The following is a 22,931-nucleotide window of genomic DNA, read 5'->3' as shown; positions in this document are numbered from 1 at the left end:
AACCATTGCCAGGGCTAAAATTCCAGACCAACAATCAAGAACTAAACAATACTGCAGTCAAGGAGCTGCCAAAGAAGCTAACAACAAATAGCACAAGAAAGAACCTCCAAGACCAGGGTAGGCAACGTTGGCTCTTTTATGATTCGTGGAGTCATAAAAGAACCAAGGTTGCCTACTCCTGTCCAAAACCATTTTCACCTACACTGAAAGGAGCCACTAGAACATAAACTGGGAGCAAACTACACTCCCTTCTACCACTGATGTTCCCTAGTTAAAGAAACGTCTACAAGAAAACCACCAAGCTCAGAGAGCAGCAAGGACGCCTCATTTCAACCGTAAGCCACAAATATTCTCCTTTATTGGTATTCCTCATATTAAATTGCAACATCAGGTTTACTTTCTGTTCTAAGAAGTCTGGCTGGTACTCCCCAGGCACTGGAGGAGGCTGGTAGCTGTTTGGTTCTAAAATCCACAGTCAATAGCTAAAATTGTCTTGGGTCAGAAATCTTTTGCTACTTTTTAGGCATGTTTATGTTTATGACTGCTCTTTTTATAGATATTTTGTAGTGGTTTGTTTTTTAAAAAACTGCTAAAGCAAGCCTTAAGGTAAACTTTAGCAAGGCCCAAACATTTTTGCAGTAGTTAACATGTTGCAAACAGTACCTGCCAGGCTTCCTCACTTTCATGATACACTGGAGTGAATTAAACCATCTGTCTTACTGTTGATGTCTTCTTCTTCGTCTACATGGATTCATGCCTTTGAAATAAAAAAAAATCAACATCACCAAATGACCAGTGGATGTTCAGAGGCTAGAAAAGGAATCGGTGGTCTAAGGAGCTTTCATGTGTTTTATCCTATGTGTGAAAGAAGATACAATGCATTGTAACATTGTTCCCTTGTGCAACTAGTGGTTGTCTACAATGTTTTGCTTAAGGCACAGTTGTTAAACTTGCCATGTCACAATGTGTCACAACTTTACGGAAGAGAAGGGTGAGGGGTGACATGATAGCAGTGTTCCAATATCTCAGGGGCTGCCACAAAGAAGAGGGAGTCAAGCTGTTCTCCAGGGCACCTGAGGGCAGGACAAGAAACCAGTCAAGGAGAGAAGCAACCTAGAACTAAGGAGAAACTTCCTGACAGTTAGAACAATTAACCAGTGGAACAACCTGCCTCCAGAAGCTGTGAACGCTCCAACACTGGAAGTTTTTAAGAAGAGACTGGACAGCCATTTGCCTGAAATGGTATAGGGTTTCCTGCCTGAGCAGGGGGTTGGACTAGATGACCTCCAAGGTCCCTTCCAACTTAACTCTTTTTTTTTTGCATTGCAGGGGTGGGCGTGGCCTCCGCATGATGCAAGCAGCTTGTGGGCCGGCAGTTTGACACCCCCGTTTTTAAGGATTTGAGCCTTGACTACAATTTCCACAGGTCCCAAGAGTTGAGTGTATTCAAGAAAGTAAGGGCAACTCCAGGTACTGAAGCAATTTTGCCTTTAAGGCAGGGGTGTCAAACTGACGGCCCAGGGGCCGGCTGCATCATGCGAAGGCCACGCCCACCCCAGCAGTGCAAAAAAAAAAAAAAAAGTCACGGTACGCATCATGTGACGCGGCGAGTTCGACGCTCGCGCTTTAAGCTAATTTTAATGCTTGTTCACCTGAGGTAATTTAAGCCCTTTTAACCGCACCTGGCTACAATTGCCTCATCTTTATTCCTGAGCCTGAAGTAATTTTAATTAACTTTCTCCTTTTCTTACCTAAAGTACTTTTTTTTTAGCCTGCAAAGATTATTCTGAAGCTAATTTTAATTTATTCGCCCGTGGCGGTTTGGTCCTTTTATTTAACCGGACACGGCTGAGATTACCTAAGGGTCCACCAAAACTTTAATAATAATAATAATAATAATAATAATAATAATAATAATAATAATAATAATAATAATAATAATAATGTTGGAAGGGACCTTGGAGGTCATATAGTCCAACCCTCTGCTCAGGCAGGAAACCTTATACCATTTCAGGCAAATGGCTGTCCAGTCCCTTCTGAAAAACCTCCAGTGTTGGAGCATTCACTGCTTCTGGAGGCAGGTTGTTAATAATAATAATAATGTTGGAAGGGACCTTGGAGGTCATCTAGTCCAACCCCCTGCTCAGGCAGGAAACCCTATACCATTTCAGGCAAGTGGCTGTCCAGTCTCTTCTTAAAAACCTCCAGTGTTGGAGCGTTCACCGCTTCTGGAGGCAGGTTAATAATAATAAAAATGTTGGAAGGGACCTTGGAGGTCATCTAGTCCAACCCCCTGCTCAGGCAGGAAACCCTATACCATTTCAGGCAAATGGCAGTCCAGTCTCTTCTTAAAAACCTCCAGTGTTGGAGCGTTCACCGCTTCTGGAGGCAGGTTGTTAATAATAATAAAAATGTTGGAAGGGACCTTGGAGGTCATCTAGTCCAACCCCCTGCTCAGGCAGGAAACCTTATACCATTTTAGGCAAATGGCTGGCCAGTCTCTTCTTAAAAACCTCCAGTGTTGGAGCGTTCACCGCTTCTGGAGGCAGGTTGTTAATAATAATAATGTTGGAAGGGACCTTGGAGGTCATCTAGTCCAACCCCCTGCTCAGGCAGGAAACCCTATACCATTTCAGGCAAATGGCTGTCCAGTCTCTTCTGAAAAACCTCCAGTGTTGGAGCATTCACCGCTTCTGGAGGCAGGTTGTTCCACTGGTTTTACTCTTAAGAACCTGAGTCTTGGCTAAAATTACCTCAGGCGCCGAGAATTTGCTTTATTCCTGAGAGCAAGGTCAGCTCCGGAGGCAATTTTACCTTTAAAACTAATTTTAACTCATAGCCACCTGTGGTTTGGTCTTTTTTTTTTTTTAAAAAAAAAGGACATGGCTGAAATTAACTTAGGTTCCAACTGTATTTTAAGAACTTCAGCCTTTCTAGAATCACGTTATTCCCTGAAGGAAAGCCTTTAGTGACCTGTGGTATCGGCGTCCTTTAAATAATACACCGTTGAGATATTAACTCAGCCACCACTAGCCGTTTTACTCCCTAATACACGCCGCGGTTAAAATTACCACAGGTGTTACCCTTACTCCCCGAGAATAGGCTATTAATTAGCTAAAGAAACTCGCGCTCCCCTCCGCATCCCTAAAAGGTAAAAAAACCCTCTCCGCTAGAATTACCTCAAAAGCTCAAAAGGCCCTGCCCGGCCTCGAGCTCGAGGACTTGGGCCGCGGGAGCACCGGAGAGAGACTTTTTTTTTGCCCTCCGGAGCCCCGCAGCATCGTCTCTTTTGAGGAAAGAGAAACGCGTCTGCTGGCCTCTCACAGCGCGCTCGCTTTTCTTTTTTTGCACTCAGCTTGAGGAGCCCGCCGACTTTTTAAATGCCCCCGCCTCCCGGAGAGGAGAAAGGCCTCTCAGCCAATCCGAGCGACGGGCTTTCGGAGCAGCCAATCGCGGCCGAAGCAGGCGCGGAGAAGGGGACTCGCCAGGAGGTCCTTGGGTGGCTCCGGGCGGGGAAAAGGGAGCGCGCTCGCGCTCGGGCTCCTGCGCACGCGCGCGCTCACGCGCACGCGCCGCTGTTATTTCCCGCAAGCTCGCAATCGGGGCCCGGCGCCCGGAGCGGTTGCCATGGAAACGGCGGGAAGCAACGCGCGGCGCCTCATCACGGCCAGGTGGGCCGAAGCTGCGCAGGTGAGGGCAGATTGGCGGTTGCGACGTCGTGTGTTTGTGTGTAATGCCTGCTCCTCAAGGCTTCACCTCATCTGGGGGACCCTTCGCCCCGCCGGTGGCGGTGGGAAGAAGCGGGAACCCTTGAACTACAAATCCCATCCCTCAGGCAGCCAGCGGATCTCCCCTTGTGCCGGAGTACGGTTGGAGGATGCCCCCCCCCGGCAAAGGCCCAGTTTTTAAAGTATTTCCCCCATTGTTTTTGCGGCGGTGCTTTTTAGGACTTATATACCGAGGGGGTGGGTGTGCTTTAGATTACAAGTCCCATAGCCCCCTCCCGGGTGGGGGGTGTTGATAGGGATCGTCTCTTCTTGCAAAAGAGAGCTTTTCTCCCGTTAATGTCTGAAAATTTAATAAAAATAAAAACATAAAATTACGATTATATGTAGCATATAGGAGATGCTTTGGACTACAGTTCCCATTAGCCAGTGTGTTGCAAGAGAGGCAATCCCCTCAGCCCCCCCCAGACTGCCTAATGGGAACTGTAGTCCAAAGCATTTCCAATGCTCTACATATAACCAGATGCTTTGGACTACAGTTCCCATCAGCCAGTGTGTTGCAAGGGAGGCAATCCCCATCAGCCCTCACCTCAAGGCTGGCTAATGGGAACTGTAGTCCAAAGCATCTCCTATGCTCTACGTATAAACATTATTTTATTTTTATTTTATTTGTATTTACTGTATTAAATTTTCAATTTTTCGGTTGGCAGTTCCTTCCCACCTAAAATTCAAAGTCACTTTTTCTTTTCTTTCTTTTTTTGTTTCCATCTTCTTTACCATGTTACAATCTTGCCAGGCAGCTCATGGTTTGGTTTTGTTGTGCAAATATTGAATTTATTTTTTCCAGGGTTTTTTTTTAAAGAAAAAAATTCCAGGACTGGTTTGTTTTGCTTTGCTTGAAAGTTATAATAGAGTTTTTGATACATGGTGTCTTGCCCTGTGAAAGCAAACACTGGAGGGATTTCTTGAGCGGATCCTGCTACTTTGGAACTGTAAAAGCAACAGCTAACATCTGCTAAAGTGTTTATGCGCTGAAGGGGAACCACAGCTTCCGGAAAAGAGGCATGCAGTGAGCAAGCAAAGATGGAGGTGTAAAACTAGACTGCCTTGGGGGACGTGTCTTCTAACTGATTTCCCTTCTTACGAAAAATTAGCGCAGGGTAGGTTCATATTTTGGAAGGAAGCCGGTTTAAAAGTTGCTGACTTCTCTTGTTTTATGGTGAAGCAGCTGCTCCATTGGTTATGCCCTGGTAACGCCTGGGTTTCTTGCAGCTTTTTGCCTCGTGACATGCAGAGGTCTGTGCAATGAGGAGAGGCCAGCCACAGAAAACATCCCTTGGGAAGCCACAGATGTCTCCGTCCCGTGCCCGGAGTCCAAAATCTCCTGCAAGCGCCCGTAGCAGGTCATCGTCTCCGTTGAACAGAGAAGGGACTCCGCCGATCCACCAGCCAACTGGGCGAAGGTATCAAGAAGAGGTAGATCAAGAAAGCGATACAGGTATTGCAGTAATCTGAGGGATATAATAAAATGTTGCAGCTTTCCTTCAGGGACTTTGCTTAGGAGATCTAAATAATATTAACATTATGATATTTATATGTATTTATATGTAAGGATGTAGGTATATCCATATGTATGTAGCATGCTTATATGTATGTCATGTGTTACGTGTTTTGAGAGCAGAAAACAGAATTTCATTTTTAACGTGTGCCATTGTGCCCACAATAAAAAATGACAATAAAGGTTATCCTATCTGGGCATGGTTTTTTAAGATTATTATTTTGTGTGTGTGTGTGTGTGTAGAATATATGCTACAGGTAGTCCTTGACTTACAACCGTTCACTTAGTGACAGTTCAAAGTTGCAAGAGCACTGAAAAAAGTGACATGGCCATTTTTCACACTTAGGACCGTTGCAGCATCCCCAAGGTCCCATAATCAAAATTCAGACACTTGGCAACTGACTCATATTTATGACGGTTGCAGTGTACCAGGGTCACGTGATCCCCCTTTGAAACCTTCCGACAAGCAAAGTCAATGGGGAAGTCAGATTCACTTAACAGCCATGTTTCTAACTTAATTGTAGCAAGAGAGGTTGTAAAAGGGGGCCAAGTTCACTTAACAACTGTCACAGAAATGTTGGGCTCAGCTGTGTCGTAAGTCGAAGTCTGTCTGTATTTCTGTTTTGACTTACCATTTCATCCGATATGAATACGATTTCTAATCCTGTCATAAAGATTTCAGGCTTTATGAAGTGGATGGAGGAGAAGAGTTCCACTTTTCTCCTGCTGGTTTTTTTCCCTACTTTGTATTGGGTGGATGGTTTGATTTTTAAAGTTTTTAATATTGTGTGGCACCCAGAGTGTTAACGGAGTTGGCAGCGTATAGTTTAATACAGTGTTTCTCAACTTCAGCCATTTTAAGATGTCTGAAGTTCAACTCCCATAATTCACCTCGATGGCTTTGATAATGTTTAGATTGTTCCTTGTTCTGTTTCTGTATCACTCACTACCTCAAAAACCTTGCTGTTGATTTCAGATGGCAGTCCAGGCACCCGGTACATAACGGAGCCTCTTATTAAGAAGCTGGCCAAGCAAGAGAATCTGGCACGCGTAACTGCTCTGAATCTTTCCCTCAGTAAAGATGGAGGGAAGAAATTTAAGGTATATGTCTGGTGCCTTGTACTTTAACAACCATCAACCACAGACCAATAAGAGATTATGGGAATTGGGCAAAGAAACCTGATCTAAAGAAACACCTTATAATGCTTTATAGTGTGACTGCAGAGCTGAATAGATTAATTCAGTAGCATGTTCTTATTCCTTTCAGTACATAGAAAATCTGGAGAAATGTAGTAAACTGGAAGTCCTAAACCTCAGCCATAATCTAATCGAAAAGATCGAAAAATTGGATAAACTTTTGAAGTTATTGGACCTCAACCTCTCTTTCAATAAAATAAGGTAAGCAAGAAAAAAAGAGTAAATAATTACAGAGCAGATTGTGCTTTTCTTGAGGTGTTTTTTTTAAAAAAAAAAACATCAACAGATAAGGCTGTTCCCATTAAAAAAATGGGAACTTGCATCAGCCAGAGATTAACGTGTTGTAAAATGAGGAGGACAAACTTTTGCATTCTTCTTAAACTCCTGATAAACCCCCTCAATTTCAATATCTTGTTCATTCTTCTGTTGTAAAGGGATATAAGTACATGGAGGAAGTCTAAGAAGTACGTGGAAAAATAATGCATAATAACAAACCAATATATGTTAGCAAACTTCCTATACATTTAGCTGCCCTTGCACTTTTGCAATTTCTTAGTTTTTTATTTAAGCTGAGGTGTTGTTCAGTTCTTTGAATCCTGGCCTACGGAATGGGAAAATGTTGTCACAGCTCTTCCTTTGTGTAAGGACTAACATTAATGATAAAATCTGAACCTCACCTTAAAATGCCTGTTTATCAACCCATCTCTCTCTCTCTCTCTCTCTCTCTCTCTCTCTCTCTCTCTCTCTCTCTCTCTTTTTTTGTCCAGTAAAATAGAAGGTATTGAACATTTACACAGTCTTCAAAAGCTGAATCTGGCTGGGAATGAGATTGAACACCTCCCTATGTGGCTGGGGAAAAAACTCCGGTCCCTTCGCATCCTGAATTTAAGAAAAAATAAAATCTCATCAGTAAGCAATTTTCCCCCATAGCAGTGTTTATTATCCTACCATGCTCTCGTTGTGATTGTTTAATTCCTTCCCATCACTATAACAATATAGTCACCTCTGAAAACGTTTTTGCTTCCTTGGAATACCAGCAATACCAATACTGACCATAACTATAAGAGCCCAGATGTCACAGTGGTTAAAATGCAGTATTGCAGGCTAACTCTGCCCATGGCCAGGAGTTTGATCCTGACCAGTTCAAGGTTGACTCAGCCTTCCATCCTTCCATAAAATGAGGACCCAGATTATCAGGAGCAGTATGCTGACTCTATAAACTGCTTAGAGAGGGCTGTAAAGCATCGTGAAGTGACATATAAGTGGTATTGCTTTTGCCAGAGGAACAAGCTGGGATAACCAGTTGCAGAATCCTATGACTGCAGAAAGTTACTATAAATATATATTGCTTTCTGCTGGAAAACAAAGATAGGGTCACATAATTTCTGGTAAATGTTCCCTAAAGCTAAAAAAAGAAAATGTACTCTCTCCCACACAAAGAAGTATTTTGTGTGTCCTTAAAATGCTCTTCATTAAAGCAGGGTGGTGTTTTTTTTTTAAAAAAAAACCCCTATTCAGAATTCAGCTCAGTTTGTCTTTGTGTAAGCATCCTTACAGACGTCTTTTTAGTAGTAGCTATACAAATAGATTTTTAACTCCAGAAATTGAGTTAACATTATGCGTTGTGATTGGTAGAATCATTGTGTGTTAGCGTGAGGGTGTGTAATGCCCCCTCATCGATTTCTATTCAGTTTTAGCCGAAAAGAACCATTTAACTTATTTAATTTTCTGTTGAGTTACTACTCTGTAGTAGGAAACTAACTTCAGCTTATGCCTCAGTGCTGAATTCCTGTGCCGTTATTTCCTTTCAGCTCCACGAAGTAGCCAAACTGAAGCCTCTTAAAGATTTGACCACGCTGTTGCTGGCAGACAACCCAATGGTCAACCTTCCCCACTACCGTCTCTATACCATCTTCCACCTGAGGTCACTGGAGGATCTGGAGGGGCAGGCGGTGACAAATTGTGACAGGGAAGAAGCCCTTGAAAGATTTAATTTAGGTAAATGCCAATTTGAACCCTCATTGCGCATTCCAACAGTTTCCCTCCAAAAACATGTTATGTTGCATCAGGTGGAAGCCCCCTTATGCAAAAGCGTTTAGGACTGTAACGGAAAAGGAACTGCTCCAATTTCTTTCTAGGTGTGATCATGCTTTCACGTAGAAAAGGATTGTTTGTGACACTGGGATGGTAACCCACATTTGATGTCCTAATCCAGGATTGAGTGCCGCATCAGCATTGCGGTTGCCCACAGGGGGCCGGGTGGGTATGGCCAGGGTGGGTGTGGCCTACTGGGTGGGCGTGGCTAGACTGCGTATGGCCTACTGGGTGGGCGTGGCCAGCTCTACATCGTTGGCATCAAGGGTGCCTATGGGGGCCTGGGCAGGAGTGGGACAGATCTGAGGGTCTCTGGCGGAAGGAGGGTCTCTGGGCCAGGGCCAAGGCAGTGGGGGCCGTTCCCTCACTGTTTCCAGGATGGCTTCGCGGGCCACATGAAACCACTTCGCGGGCCGGATGCGGCCCCCGGGCCTTGTGTTTGACATGTCTGTAATCCATTCCATATAGTCTAGGTGAGATTCAAGAACGTGTCAGTCACAGCCTCACACTGTGTGACAGGCTTCCCTCAGCAATGGCACCAGCCTCCTGACAGGTTTTTCTCTCTCAGTTATAAGCGAACATTCAGTTTGGTCTGCCAATCCAGTTTGCATTACTTATTTGCTTTCCTGCCAAGAAGAAGCTAGACACCCCTTTCTGGCTTGCTTTGTCTTTGCAGAAGAGATAGAACACCTGGAACGTAACCTGGAACAGATGACCAAGGAGATAGAATGCTTGCAAAACAAACAGTCTGATTTGCTAGAGCAGATCCAGCAACAAGAGGAGCAGAATAAGTCCTTAAAACAGAAGCAAGACCAGCAGAAGCAGAACCATAAAGACCTGGAGACTGAGCTGGAAACCAAAAATGAGTTGGTAAAAGCAATATATATGTAGATTCCAGTGTGAGGTTATGGATTGCTGGCAGACTTAATATGAAGTTCACTTCTTTAGGGAATGCACTGTGCTGTATTTAACTCTGCTTTCATTAACTATGGTTAATTGAACAGTTTGTTATGCTAAGCCATCAGGCGATCTGTTCTGGTTTTGGCTTTGCCTTCTGCATGCACAAACCCACTATGGATTGTTCAGCAAACCATGAGTCTAAACTAAAGCATAGCTTTACATGATGCGTAAGCCAATTGGTCACATAATCCACGCCCACTATTGTGCTGTGATCTCAACTTACTGCTTGTGTTCACAATTCTCCTGAAGCTGACATCGCTTTACTCCCTGCCTTTTCCGCTAGCTGAAGCAGAAAACCGTGGAACTGACTCGAGCTTGTCAGAAGCAGTATGAGCTGGAACAAGAACTAGCCTTCTATAAAATCGATGCCAAATTCGAGCCGTTGGGCTATTATCCCGTGGAGGTAATTCTTGGATGGTTGTCTGATTTCCATAAAGTAAGATCTTTATAGGGACGCGGTAGCTTAGTGGGTTAGGACGCTGAGCTTGTCGATCAGAAGGTTGGCAGTTTGGCGGGTCGAAGTGAGCGCCTGTTACTCGTCCCAGCTTCTGCCAACCTAGCAGTTCGAAAGCACGTAAAAATGCAAGTAGAAAAATAGGGACCACTACGGTGGGAAGGTAACAGCGTTCCATGCGCCTTTGGCGTCTAGTCATGCCGGCCACATGACCACGGAGACGTCCTCGGACAAGCGCTGGCTCTTCGGCTTTGAAACAGAGATGAGCACCGGCCCCTAGAGTCAGAAACAGCTAGCACGCATGTGCGGGGGAACCTTTATCTAAGATCTTTATGGAACACATAGATCAAAAAAGAAAGACAACGTCTCATGGTTCAAGTGATGCTGGCTTTGTGGGTAATCTCCTAACATCCCTGGACTCGTGCGTTACTTCTCTTTTAGGATGTTGAATTTGACAATGTACCGGGTGAAAGTCCTTACATCGGGAAGTCCAGATACAAAAGGAACACGTTTGCTGTGGAAGGTTACCTCCCCAGGAAGGCTCAGCAGATGGGGATGGGAAACCTGGAACAGGAACAAGAAGCCCAGCAGCTGAAGCAGAATCTTCTTCAGTCGCTCGATAAACAGCTTGAGGAAAAAGAGAGGAAGATTAAAGAAGGTATAAACAGCTTTCTTTTTCCTACCTGGAAATCCCGAGCCGCGAGCTTAGAACATTTGATGGATGCTGATCTATCAATAAGGTGAATCGAGGCCGTGTGGTCACAGAGATGACCTGAAATAAGACAGCTCCTCCTCTCACAGGCTTCACCATCCTGGTAGATTCCAGTAAGACACACCGAAATAGCTTCGGAGGTTATTATTCAGATTTAAAGTCAAACCCCTTGGCTCTTTCGAGCTTCCTTTTTAAACCCGTCTCCGATCCTCAGCCTCTCGGCAGCCTCTCAAACCCTAGGCGTGAAAGTAAAGAGTCTTTAAAAGCTTTGGCAGCAGTTGTTATTTAAAAATTTTAAAAAAGGATTTGCTTTCCTAACACTAGAGAGATGCCTTCCGGAGCTTCTACATTGCCCGCTTTTAATAATTTTCAATTTAATCTTTTTTTTTTCTTCATTTTTTTCAGCCCAGGAACAATTGGCCACACTGCACAATGAAGTCGCAAAGGCAGAGCAGCAAGTCTTAACAGTCACCGAGGAGCTTAAACAAGTGCAAGATGCCGTTGGGCAGAAAAAGGTATGAACAAATGAGCAGCGGGACAACCAATCTAGCTGTGCTCACCCAACATGCTAAACCATGTTTCTCCTTTGCCAGTCATGTGTTGCATCAAACCCAATAAACCATAGATAAAAATGGCTTAATGCGAGACATAACCTTAGCTTAGAGGTTTTTTGTGCCTGAAGGATAAATTTCAAACATTCCATTTTAAGGCTGTTAAACTGGAGGACATCGTGCTTTTTGGAGCAAAACATTAAAACAATCCTTAATCTGGGATGGGAACAATAACAACATATTTAGCATTTTGTCTTCCATTTTCATCATTTATAGCAACGCTGCTGAGCGTGAAGTGACAAGAGACTGACACGGAACCCTCCAAAGTCACAGTCCTGCGCATTTATATTTGGATTTAATTTCCATTAATGCAAGGAGGTTGATGTCTAAGCAGGAATGGGGACCCCGATTCTTGAATTGCAATAGATTCCAAGCTTTTATACCTCAGCTTTTAGCTTGGGCATCTCTTGCGTCGCTCATTCTCCCCCAGGTTTCGCTGATTATATGCTCTGCATGTTCAAATCCAGGCATCTGAAGCAGAAAAGGATTGTTTTCGGCACCAGCTAAGCAACAAGATACATCTCCTACATCGGTTACAAGAGGAGGCTCTGGAACTAGAGAGACAGATGCAAAAACAGCGCCAAGAAATGGCGGGAAAGGAAAAGGAGCTAGAAGGCTTGCAAAGTTTCCTAGATTCTCTGGATCCTAAAGATCCAAGACACGTAAGTCTTCCCGTTTTGAAACGGTTTTCTTTCTTTTTTAACTAGGATCTGTTCTGTTGAAGAAACTCAACTCAACTTCGAGTTGATTTCTTTAGATTTTTGGCAACTACGTCCTTCAGACCCTCCTGTTTATTGCCAGAGTCGTTGCCAACGTCCAGTTAGTCTGCAAGAGGTTTAGATGCAGTTCCCTCAGCAAAGCCAACTTTCATTAACCCACATTCTTTCATTTTGCGGAATATCACAAATTACTTTAGCACGGACGGTTCCGCAACCAGCTCCTCCAGCTTTTCAATCCCGTGGGCCTGAATGCTTCTTCTCCCAAACTTAACTTTTGGTGCCCGAGGCCACAAAGCGCATCACACAAAAAGCCCTGCCCAGATTTGCAGCCTTCCAAAACTGACATCCCCGCGCGTGCTTTCCAAACAAAAGGAAGCCAGTTTCCTCCCGAGAGGCCGAGGAGATCTGCCTCTCTCGGAGAGCAAAACTGCCTGCTGCAGCTCCTAAAGCCGATTGGCCGCCGCCGGCAGCTTCCTGTGTTGTGATTTAAAGCAAACAGGGCAGAGCCCAACTAGCTGAGACGAGCAGGGGATTGGGCACACGGGTTCCTGCTGTGCAGGCGTCACAAAGAATCTCGCACGGTCTCTCGGAGCTGGCTTCTTTCAAACCACTTCCTCGCCTGAGTGCAACTGTCAAAGAGGGGACGATGCACAGAACGAGAAAAAGAGATTAGGGGAACTGGGTCCCAGTTAAGCAACGCCTTCCGTTGCTGCATGAATTTCACATACTGAGGGTGGGGGTGGGGTGGGGGGAGGCCGCGGAAAAGAAGAGCAAGACAAAGAAACCAGTGTAAGTTTTCTCCCTTTTTTTTTCCTCCCCCTCCTCCTGTCAAAAGACTCAGCTCAGCAGCTGCAGAGACCTTGGGGGAGCCGACAGTTATTCAGCGATAGACTGTAGAAAAAAGAGAGGAAGACTTTGCACAATTGTGGGTGTGTCACCAGGGGCTGAGCAGTTTAGCGAGTGTGCGATTGTGCTCACACGCAGCGTGCTTCAACCTTTTTTTTTTTGCGTTGCTTCTGAGAATCTGGAGGAGCCTACCCGGAAATCATTTCATTCTTGGAATCCGGAGTAATTAACGATTTTGCATTTTTGAATTAATTGCTGGATGCTGCGGTTTTGCAAAGGGACTGTTGGACTGACCATTGAGATACCTCGTTGTTGTTGTTGTTGTTTTAACCATTGCTGTTGCTTTTATTTTGGAAGTTGACAATCCAAACAAATCATTTTTCTTTTTCTGTTGGTCTAGACCAGGGGTCTTCAAACTTGGCCCTTTTATGACTTGTGGACTTCAACTCCCAGAATTCCTCAGCCAACGTGCCTGGCTAAGGAATCCTGGGAGTTGAAGTCCACAAGTCATAAAAGGGCCAAGTTTGAAGACCCCTGGTCTAGAAATAGCCAAATACAGTATAGCTATAATTACTGATAGGCTGAAGGCCCAGCTGAAGGAAGTCAAGCCCGCAAAATTTAGCTACTATTTTCTAAGCCAGTGCAAAGGGAGCGCTGTAATAAAACTTGCTATCAGGACAACTCCTTAGTTCTAGGTTGCTTCTCTCCTTGATTAGTTTCCATCCTTTGCTTCTTGTCCTGCCTTCAGGTGCTTTGGAGAATAGCTTGACCCCCCCCCTCCCACTTCTTCGTGGCAACCCCTCAGATATTGGAAGACGGCTTTCATGTCACCCCCCCTAATCCTTCTTTTCATTAAACTAGACACACCCAATTCCTGCAACCGTTCTTTGTATGTTTTAGCCTTCCAGCCTCCTAATCATCTTTGTTGCTCTTCCCTGCACTTTTTCCCAGAGCCTCAACATCTGTCCATTAAATAAATAAATTTAAATAAATTCTGTTCCTAGGCTCATATGAAGGCCCAGAAAGCAAGCAAAGAGCAGCAACTCGACATGATGAGGAGGCATTATAAGCAACTGGAAAGCCGCCTGGATGACGTGCTGTCCCGGATCGCAAGTGAAACCGAGGAAATCCGGGATTTGGAACAACAGCTTACAGATGGTAACCTTCTCCTTTGCGGTCATCTCCTCCCTCCAGAATTTTGATGGCAAAGTGGCCGCACGTGCCTCGGACGTCGGGGCACAGGCTTTTAATGACACCGATAAATATAAATCAAGGTTTCGTTGCGAGAAACATCTGGGGTAGCTTGTGAACTGTCTTTTAATTAACCTGTTTGCAGGCCAGATTGCAGCCAACGAAGCCCTGAAGAAAGACTTGGAAGAAGTGATCCTAGGGTTACAGGAATACCTCAGGAACGTGAAGACTCAGACGAAGCAAGCCACCGACGAGTGCAAAGAGCTGCGGAAAGAGAAGGAAAGTTTGTTGAAAAAACTGGGGGAAGTAGAGGAAGAGAGGAACCAGTTGGAAATAGTTGCCATTGATGCTGAAAACCTGAGAAAAGTGAGTTTCAGAAGGCACCTGTCTTCCTCAAATACTGTTGTTCTTGGTTTTTTTTTTGCCCCCTCTGTTTCTTTAGCTGACAAGCTGGCATCTTTGATTTCAGGAAACTGCGAACCTGGAGCGGGCTCTCCAACAGCAGCATGAACTCAACGAGGCCTTGCGGGAAGCCCAAGGAGAAATCGGCGCTTATGAGGCTGAGCTGGAAGCTGAGCTGAAGGCCCGAGACACCGAAGCCAGCCAGCAGAAAGAAGAGCTTGAGAAGTTAAAGCAGATTATTCAGGTAAGGCAAACATAGAAGAATAGAATAGAAGAAGGGGACGACAGAGAAGGAGGTGGCTGGATGGAGTCACCGAAGCAGTAGGCATGAGCTTAAATGGACTCCAGAAGATGGTAGAGGACAGGAAGGCCTGGAGGAACGTTGTCCATGGGGTTGTGATGGGTCGGACTCGACTTCGCAGCTAACAACAACAAGGCAAACATACAAAAAGAAGGTCCCCTCACCTTATTGTTTGAAAATCAAAGTTAATGGCTCTCCAGCTTTAGAATCGTTGCTGGGACTCCCCCGAGAAGTGATGTTTAAAGGCAGGGGTGTCAAACTCAATTTCATTGAGGGCCGCATCAGCATTGCGGTTGCCCTCGGGGCCGGGTGGGTATGGCCAGGGTGCGCGTGGCCTACTGGGTGGGTGTGTCTAGAGCGCGTATGGCCTGCTGGGTGGGCGTGGCCAGCTACATCGTTCGCATCAAGGGTGCCTATGGGGGCCTGGGCAGGAGTGGGACAGATCTGAGGGTCTCTGGCAGAAGGAGGGTCTCTGGGCCAGGGCCAAGGCAGTGGGGGCCATTCCCTCACTGTTTCCAGGATGGCTTCGCGGGCCGCATGAAACCACTTCACGGGCCTTGTGTTTGACATGTCTGTTTTAAGGTGTCAAAACATGTTCCGGACAGATTTATTTCAACAAAGAAAGGGGAACTTCACCTTCAGGGCCTTTAGAAGAAAAATGTAAACCAATATTCAGTAGCTTAATTGGGAGGTTTCCTTAAAAGATTCTCTTCGTTTGTCTTCTACCTCGTTTTGTTTTGTTTTTCTCTGACGGGGGGTACAGGTGGAACAGTCTGCCCTTCAAGCTCAGCTTGGCAAGGAGAGGCAAGCCCTGGAGAATGCCTTGGCCAAAGCGCGATTGTGCGAAGAGAAGGAGCAGGAAAATAATCAGCTGCTCGCCCAACTCAACCAGCTGCAGGTAGAATGTTTTTCCTTTTCCTCTATTCCTCTATTTCCTCTATTCCTCTATTCCTTTTCCTTCAAAGAATTGATATTAGCCTGATGGAAACCGGTTACATTTTCTCGTCATTCAGGTCTGTTAAAAATTAACAAAACCTTTATGCTAGAGAAATTAGTATTTGTTGTAATAATTAGAACAAAGCAGCTGAATGACAAAATAATAATAATAAATCTTGTTTGCAAACGTGCAGCACAATTAATCTTCTGATGAGCTGGTCTGTAGGTTTTATTCTACGGCCGAAATGAAAATAAATAAATTCCCACTTTGTAATGGTCCAAGGCGATCTTTCAAAACCTCTCTCTCTCTCTCTCTCTCTCTCTCTCTCTCTCTCTCTCTCTCTCTCTCTTTCTCTCTCTCTCTCTCTCTCTCTTTCTCTCCCTCTCTCTCTGTCTCTCTCTTTCTCTCGTGTGTGCAGAACGACAACCACCTCTTGAGACAGCAGCTGAAAGACACGCAGGAGCAAATGAATCACGCAGCTGATAGCTTAATTCATCCCGAGGAAATCTCAGCTCGTGTGAACGAACTCAAACAAAAGTTGCGGACTGGGGCAGAAATCAGGTGCTTAAGTTAAAATCAGAAGCGTCCAAAGTCTTTTTGTTTTACTTTCATTTATTGTTTAAATCTCCACCATCTTTTTTGTTTTTTTTTGTTTTGTTTTAAATGGCTTCTTCTACAACAGGTGCCATAACTCGAAGGACATTTTAGGGAAAAGCTTGGCCGAGCTGCAGAAGCACTTTGCGGAGCTCTTAGCTCGTTCCCAGCAAGAAAATGAGTCTCTCCAGGCCAGAGAGAGAGAGCTCCACAAACAGATGGCTACTCAGAGGGCTGAGCTGGAAGGAGCCCAAGAAAAGTATAAACTGGCCTGCAACAGAGCTGCAGAAGCCAAAGTAAGAAAAGAAAAGAAAAATGGCAAAAGTATAACAAGTGGGAGGAAAAGTCAGTCAGCATTTGGGCAGAAATCTTTTGTAAGCAATAGGTTGTTTTCACGGGGCACTTTTTCTCAATTCCTCTCCTGCAATCAATATTTTGCAGAAAATCTTGACCCTTAGCCCGTTAATCCATCTAATTAAACAGAACCTTCTCCGTCTGTCTCATTATATTTGTCTGCCTTCCTATTTCCTTGCTATTTAGCTACGATGATGAAGATTTTAGGGACGCGGTGGCTCAGTGGGTTAGGACGCTGAGCTTGTCGATCAGAAGGTCGGCAGTTTGGCGGGTCGAATCCCGAGTGTCGCGTAACAAAGTGAGCGCCTGTTACTCGTCCCAGCTTCTGCCAACCTAGCAGTTCGAAAGCACGTAAAAAATGCAAGTAGAAAAATAGGGACAGCTACGGTGGGAAGGTAACAGCGTTCCATGCGCCTTTGGCGTCTAGTCATGCCGGCCACATGACCACGGAGACGTCCTCAGACAAGCGCTGGCTCTTTGGCTTTGAAACGGAGATGAGCACTGGCCCCTAGACTCGGAAACGACTAGCACGCATGTGCGGGGGAACCTTTACCTTTACCTTTTTGAAGACTTTAAGGGTCCCTTTTTAAACAAAAAAGTACCCAAACTGTCCATCAGAGTCGTACAGTGATTCACTTAATAACTTGTGGCAAGAAACGTTACAAAGGGGTAAAACTCACTTAACAAACGTCTCGCTTGGCAACGTAAATTTTGGGCTCAGTTGTCATAAGTGAGAAGGAACTGGGCCAATACATTAAATTCCATGCTTGTTTTCGTAAAATAAGATTTTCAGCCTGTTCCTTCTCGCTTCTCCTCATTCCCACCTTTTAAAACTTTTTTAAAAAAATCCAGGTTGTGTTTTTTTTTTAACATCAGTAGAATTGTCGGATATTGACAAGATACCTTTCCAGTATCGTTCACTGGCTTTCCTCTGCTTCTTGCATTTATCCAGATCAAATCTGAGAGGAGGCAGAACGAAGCCAAAGTTCAGCAGCTAGAGGGGGACATCCAACATCTCCTTGAGAAATTGAAGAGCATGGAAGAAATTCAGGGTCTCACCGATCAACAGCTCCAAGAAGCTGATGAGGAGAAAGAACAGATCCTTGCCGAACTGGAAGACCTGGAAAATAAGGTGGGCATCTTCTCTTGAAATACCCTTCTTCCCAAAGTCTACGAAAATATCTAGCTGTTTGGTTTATTTTTTTTAGCCTGGATGGATTCAGTTGGAAAGATGGAACTTGAATCCTGATTACTTCGTTGACTGTTTTCAGCGCTCGGTGTTGCTTTGCTCACGTCCGTTGACTGCGCTTTTGTGGGTCTTTCTAGAAAAAAGTGGAAGACGCGAGGGCCCAGCTGCAGTTCCACAGCCTCAGCAAGGAGCTGAAGGCATTAAAAGAAGCCATTTCCGCTTCCGATAAGCAGGCCACGGTCCAGCTCTGCGCGGCCAAAGACCAGCTCCAGTCGCTTCACGGAACTCTGTGCAAGATTAATCAGGAACGTACCGAGGTACGGTGCTGCTGGAAGGCCCCTCTGGAAAACGGCGACCGCCAAATCCTCACTGCTTACGGAACGGAAAGCGGTGTTTGACCCTTGTAGATAGGCAGGCTTTATCAGTGCTGGTGAAGCCAGCAAGAGATAGAGAGAGATTCCGAAAACTGAACACTGAGGGAGCATTGTAAGTCTTCTCCAGCTGCTCTTTTGTAAACTTGTGAAATGCACAATCCCATCTGTAAAATGCTAATGGAAAGTGACTTGGCACTTCCTTCCCCCTTTCCTTTGTCCTCCCAACTGAAGGAGCTTCAGGAGGCGGAGAGCTTCTGCCTGCAGGCCACTCAAGCGGCTAAGGACCTGGCCAGAGCAGAAACAGAAATTGGACTTTTGCAGAAGCTTCTGAAAGTAAAGGAGGCGCAGGTATGTTACGTTCACCTGTTCCTTTTCGCGGTGGCGCTGTGGTTAGAATGCAGCCGTCAACGCTGCAGGCATTGGATGAGCATTGAATAAACCATGCCTGGCGGTTCTTTGAAGTGTTTCGTTAGTCGGAACCGTGACAGCAGCATTGCAGGCAAACTCTGCCCACAGTCGGGAGTTCGATCCTGACGGAGCTCAGGGTTTGACTCCGCCTTCCACCCTTCTGAGGTGGGTAAAATCAGGACCCAGATTGTTGTGGGGGGGGGGGCAATAGGCTGACTCTGTAAACCGCCCAGAGAGGGCTGTAAAGCACTATGAAGCGGTATGCAGGTAGTCCTCAACTTAACTTCAACTCTGCCCCAAATTCCTGTTGCTAACCGAGACATTTGTTAAGTGAGTTTTGTCTGATACAACCTTCCTTGCCACACTTGTTAAGCGAATCTGCAGTGGTTAAGTTAGTCACACGCTTGTTAAGTGAATCCGGCTTCCCCATTGACTTTGCGTGTCAGAAGGTCACAAAAGGGGATCACGTGACCCTGGGATCCTTGCCGCAGTCATAAGTACTTGCCAGTTGCCAAGCGTCTGAATTTTGATCACACGACCACGGGGATGCTGTTAACAGTCGGGTGGGGAAACAAACTCCTAGGTGACTTTTCAGTGATGTTGTAACTTCAGACGGTCGCTAAACAAGCTGTTGTAAGTTGAAGACTACCTGTATAAGTCGTAAGTTCTATTACTGTTGACCAAAGGGCTGGATTGAAATGCGTATGAGATGAGAGATGTCAGATGTCCATTTGAGGGTTTCCTAAAGCGTTTTTAAAATTGGAAATTTGATGACGGTCTTCATCAGAAGTATCTTTGGAAGATTCAAGAGGATCCCGTTTGGCTGGATCAGTCATGTCTCTTCTGCCCAGGGAGAGGACTCAAGATACTGTCTTGGATCCCGATCCTTCTTGGTTTTACCTTTGATTCAAATCCACCCACCGGTTTTTGACGGCCTGTCAAAATCGGTTAGAGCAAGGAAGGACTCGGTTTGGGGGCACCCTCGAAAGCACACTTTCTCAACCCAAAATGCTTTTTTCCCCCCAATATTGCAGTTAGAATTGGGGAAGAATGACGCTGAGATGGCGGCTTCCCAGTTGCAAAAGGAAGAATTGGAGAAGTTGAACGAACGTCTGAAACGGCAGAAAGCAGAAACTGACCGACTCCGCGGAGCCCTAGATCAGGCTAAGAAAGGTTTTGTTTCTCTTCCTCTTTCGCTTTTTCAGCAAACGGGGATGAATTTGCACGAAAGAAGTCGCACTAACTCAAAACAGTATGATAGCCAACTTACAGTACTTAGAACGGCACCCAGAATTTTTAAATTGCCTTCCAGGCAACCGGGCTGAAATTGAAGGCATTCTGGAGGAAATCGAAGGACTCCAGCGTACGATCTCTCAGCAGAACGATACCATTGCTAACTTCGTGACTCCACTCCACCAGTGTCGGCCTCTGTTTCTTCTGCCGTCATCCTCCCAAGTAAGAAAAACGTTTACACTGTTTGCCTTGAAAGGAGCTTTAAATCAATCAAGCAGAGTCCTTTTCAGGGCCGCTGCTTGCTTTCATAAAAACATCTGGAGCTAGGAAGCACCGTATTATCTCAGCTTCATCCCTCAAGTTGGCTGCTTCTAAACCTCTCCCCACCTCGCTATGCCAAAGCACGATTTGATTTTCATTTGATTTTATTAAATTTATATACTGCCCTTCTCCCTGAGGACTCAGGGCGGCTCAGAACCATAAAAATTAAAAACCATAAAGTATTTTTTTAAAAAGAATTAAACAATAGATGCAATAAATACAAGACAATTTAACCCAGTAAAAAGCCTAATTAAAAACTGTAGTCAGTCCAGGCCCGCTTGTTGGAACAACCAGGTCTTCAGGTCACGGCGGTCCGCAGCTCCAGGGGCAGTTCATTCCAGAGGGTTGGGGCACCCACAGAGAAGGCTCTCCCCCTGGGGGTCGCCAGCCGGCATTGCCTGAGGAGGCCAACTCTGTGGGAGCGAACCGGGCGATGGGAGGTTGACAATGGCAGCAGGTGGTCTTGCAAGTACCCCGGGCCTAAGCCATGTAGGGCTTTAAAGGTTATTACCAGCACCTTGAATCGCACCCGGAGGGTAACCGGAAGCCAATGCAGCTCGCGCAGGAGTGGTGTAACATGGGAGTACCAAGATACTCCCATAAGCACCCGCGCGGCCGCATTTTGCACCAGTTGAAGCCTCTGGGTGCTCTTCAAGGGCAGCCCCATGTAAAGATAAGTGGAAGCCCAAACTTAAACCCAGACAGTTTTTATTTCCCACAATTTCTTTTCAAGAGAAACCCGCTTTCCGTGGACTTTTTTCCCTGCAGCCTTTACAGACAGCTTTGTGAATGCCATACCTTGGAGAATTTCCATAACAAAATCATTATAGCCCCCCCTTTTTTTTTTCCTTCCCCCCCCCTTGTGCATACAGATATTTGCGTATTTGTAGTGCCTAAATCAGCCATGTTTTGATAGGGTTAGGGTTCACAGTTGTACAATGGGTGTCTTTCTGCCTATTGCAAGCCATTCTTCCCTGGATCTGAAATAACAGCTTTTTATCTTTGCCTGAAAAGCTCTCATTATATTGGGTGACCCTCCTCTTCTGGGGAATATTTGTCTCAACTCAGGTTGGGTTATTTGTTGTCATCTATCTTTTGTTTCCAAGGCATCTACTCCCGCATCCCAGAGCACCAAAGATTCGGGCGTTATTTTACAGTGTCCCGTGTCGACTCCCGTCGTCACGCAGGACAGGAAGCCCACCGAAAGCAAGAAAACGCATCGTCCTGCTTCAAGAGAGGGCTGCGTGCACAGCTCAGCCCAAGCGGGCCTGCAGGAAACTTCCTCGATCCGTAAGTCAGCTCAGCTAACTATCTTGCAAGTTTCTCCCTTACTTTCCAGAGAAAGCTTGGAGGTTATTTGCGTAGCAGCGTCTCTGTTTGCTCCCAGGAGGGAGAGGGACGCTTTTAAAATTTGATGAAGATCTGCGAAGATCTTACCTGGAAAGTTAATACAACCCAGGTGGCCAGAGAGGCCCAACAGAGACTTCACTTTCTCAGGGTCTTGCGGAAGAACAGGGTAGAACAACGACTTATGACCCTCTTTTACCGGTCTATATAGAGAGCGTCCTCTCGTATGGTATTGTGGTTTGGTATGCTGGTTTGACAGCCACAGATAGGAAGGCATTACAGAGGGTGGTGAGCACAGCACAAGACACTGTGGGCTGTCCCCTGACACCACTGGATGACCTCGCCAGGGCTCGCTGCCTTGGAAGAGTGAGGAAGATTCTCAGGGATGACTCACACCCTGGACGGTATCTCTTTACTCTCCTACCATCGGGTAGGAGATATAGGAGTATAGCCAGCTGTACCAACAGGCTGAAGAACAGCTTCTATCTGTGGGCTGTTAGGCTTTTGAACGAGAAATAATTTTATAAACTTTATGCATGATTGTCTTGCGAGGCTGGTGCGTTGTGCAATTAGCTCACATGGTGTAATAAGATGGAGGGTTTGTGTCACTGTAAGTTGGGGGTGGGGACATGAAGGGAGGCTCAGCCAATCTCAGTGTATACATGGTTGTACTTTGACAATAAAGGTTCATTCATTCAAAAGGCCATAACCTCTCCTTGCTATGTACAGTCCAGTTGAAGGCAAGGACTGGGGGTGCCTCGGCATGCTTCTTGGTTGTAACTCTGGCTATACAGGGAATATTCTTGGCATTTTATTTCATACTACTAGCTTGTAGGGTGACAAACACCCTGCATTATAAACCAGGCAGATCAAAAACCAAGTAACTATATATATGCCACGCAGGGCTCGGCCTTCTGTAACCATCAGCTCCGAAGTAATTTTCCACACACCGTTTCTTTTTTTCTGAGAGTGCACTTCTTTGCTGTTTGTGTCTTTGTGTTCCACAAAAGTTTCTTATCTGGGTCCTTCGGTGGGATTGTGTTCACTGTGTCTCTCCATCAAGGGCACCAAGGCGAGGGTGAAGCCCTGCCCAGCACTGCTCCTTGCGTTCTGCCTCCTGGATCCATCATTTACACCCTGCTGCCGGATGGCGAGCCAGTGCCTCAGGGGACGGTGTTGTATGGTCTACAGCCTCTCTCCGCACAAGCCAGCGGAGGAGGCCCCGTTGCTCCCACAACAGTCGTCTACGGCTCGCCTCCTGCTGGCATCCAGCTGCATTATGGTTTTCTTCCTGCTAACTACTCTCTGCCGTTGGTTCCCCTGGGAATCCTTCATTGCAACATCCCCGACCACCGAAACTTGGTAAGAGACCAGATCATCAGTTTTTGCAGTGATAAAAGAAGA

At 45.7% G+C, this 22,931-nt stretch overlaps 1 protein-coding gene and 1 long non-coding RNA gene across 3 annotated transcripts in view; one reads left to right on the top strand and one right to left on the bottom strand.

The window, feature by feature from the left end:
* The first annotated feature begins 3,577 nt into the window (after positions 1-3,577).
* The window catches only part of CNTRL (centriolin), a 34,618-nt gene continuing 15,264 nt past the window's right edge, over positions 3,578-22,931 (top strand). Inside the window, exons 1-24 of one of the 2 annotated variants that reach the window (XM_083375019.1) lie at positions 3,578-3,690; positions 4,998-5,223; positions 6,260-6,384; positions 6,551-6,681; positions 7,248-7,389; positions 8,292-8,478; positions 9,251-9,444; positions 9,818-9,937; positions 10,430-10,646; positions 11,106-11,215; positions 11,779-11,973; positions 13,881-14,034; positions 14,213-14,433; positions 14,537-14,713; positions 15,534-15,668; positions 16,126-16,268; positions 16,390-16,597; positions 17,608-17,787; positions 17,982-18,161; positions 18,450-18,566; positions 19,661-19,799; positions 19,939-20,081; positions 21,287-21,470; positions 22,591-22,889. In XM_083375019.1, the coding sequence (XP_083231145.1) occupies positions 5,031-5,223; positions 6,260-6,384; positions 6,551-6,681; positions 7,248-7,389; positions 8,292-8,478; positions 9,251-9,444; positions 9,818-9,937; positions 10,430-10,646; positions 11,106-11,215; positions 11,779-11,973; positions 13,881-14,034; positions 14,213-14,433; positions 14,537-14,713; positions 15,534-15,668; positions 16,126-16,268; positions 16,390-16,597; positions 17,608-17,787; positions 17,982-18,161; positions 18,450-18,566; positions 19,661-19,799; positions 19,939-20,081; positions 21,287-21,470; positions 22,591-22,889 (3,894 nt within the window). In that variant the 5' untranslated portion in view covers positions 3,578-3,690; positions 4,998-5,030. Of the gene's footprint in view, positions 3,691-4,997; positions 5,224-6,259; positions 6,385-6,550; positions 6,682-7,247; positions 7,390-8,291; positions 8,479-9,250; positions 9,445-9,817; positions 9,938-10,429; positions 10,647-11,105; positions 11,216-11,778; positions 11,974-12,794; positions 12,820-13,880; positions 14,035-14,212; positions 14,434-14,536; positions 14,714-15,533; positions 15,669-16,125; positions 16,269-16,389; positions 16,598-17,607; positions 17,788-17,981; positions 18,162-18,449; positions 18,567-19,660; positions 19,800-19,938; positions 20,082-21,286; positions 21,471-22,590; positions 22,890-22,931 lie in introns of those variants that run through there. The other variant, XM_083375020.1, reaches the window with a different exon arrangement.
* LOC310647753 lies at positions 10,896-14,115 on the bottom strand. The gene is made up of 3 exons (XR_014493934.1): positions 14,030-14,115; positions 11,695-11,782; positions 10,896-10,936 (listed from the first exon to the last, which is right to left on the bottom strand). It is a non-coding gene; the product is annotated as an uncharacterized lncRNA (long non-coding RNA).

This window comes from Vipera ursinii (assembly GCF_947247035.1).
Source record: "Vipera ursinii genome assembly, chromosome: 16".
Taxonomy (NCBI): domain Eukaryota; kingdom Metazoa; phylum Chordata; class Lepidosauria; order Squamata; family Viperidae; genus Vipera; species Vipera ursinii.
The sequence above is the reverse complement of the archived record's forward strand: the minus strand, read 5'-3'. Positions and strand labels throughout refer to the sequence as shown.